The 942-nt window shown below is 49.7% G+C and overlaps 1 protein-coding gene across 1 annotated transcript; it reads left to right on the forward strand.

Annotated features, from left to right (window-relative positions):
• Positions 1-86: 86 nt before the first annotated feature.
• On the forward strand, positions 87-659 carry PHALS_03967 (uncharacterized protein; the record flags this gene model as incomplete). Its single annotated transcript, XM_024718265.1, has 1 exon — positions 87-659. One exon carries the CDS (start codon positions 87-89, stop codon positions 657-659), a length of 573 nt encoding a protein of 190 aa, XP_024583681.1.
• Between the last annotated feature and the right edge of the window lie 283 nt (positions 660-942).

Below are 942 nucleotides of genomic sequence, written 5' to 3' on the forward strand. Positions count from 1 at the left end.
GGATGCAAGGTCCGGGTTATGGCTATGGTGGTGCTGGGGCTGGGATACAAGGTCCGGGTTATGGCTATGGTGGAGCTGGGGCTGGAATGCAAGGTTTCGGTTACGGATACGGTGGAGCTGGGAATGGTGCTGGACTCTACGGAACCGGATATGGCTATGGTGGACCTGGAGGGCTGTACAACAATGGAAATGGTTACGGAGGCCCCAATGCTGGTATCATTGCTGATGCTAATGGGGTCGGAGGGACAACGAACCCTAGTGATGGTGGAAGTGCTACAGCGACATCGACTGGGACGACTTCTTCCACACCCACGTCGCAGGATGGTAATTCAGCGACATCGACTGGGACTACTTCTTCCACGCCCGCGTCGCAGGATGGTAATTCAGCGACATCGACTGGGACTACTTCTTCCACGCCCACATCGCAGGATGGTAATACAGCGACATCGACTGGGACTACTTCTTCCATACCCACGTCGCAGGATGGTAATTCAGCGACATCGACTGGGACAACTTCTTCCACGCCCACGTCGCAGGATGGTGATACAGCAAGTAGTAGTTCCATGGCTCCAAGTACGGGTACGGACACCCCATTCCAAGGTGTCAATGACGGCACTGAGACGCAGAAGAAGGGATATCGAATGCTTCGTTCGGACTAGAACGAAAGACGGTTTAGCCGAAATGTGACTGTATGTGTTAATTTTGTCAGTAAGAAGAAAATGTGATCTCGTGTATCCGGCCTTACCTCAATTATGGTTAAATGGAGTCGCAGTTATGCACACATTTATACATACTTTTCTGTTAAATCGGTCAATCTTGAACTTACATATGCCATTTAGCGCCGGAATCACATTGCTCCACCGTCTTTCCTGACACGAACTTTGTAAGTGACGCATCATCAACAACACATAAAAATTTAATGTGATATGTAAAATCCGATCG

The sequence above is a fragment of the Plasmopara halstedii genome (genome assembly GCF_900000015.1).
Source record: "Plasmopara halstedii genome assembly, contig: Scaffold_2468, whole genome shotgun sequence".
Taxonomy (NCBI): Eukaryota; Oomycota; class Peronosporomycetes; order Peronosporales; family Peronosporaceae; genus Plasmopara; species Plasmopara halstedii.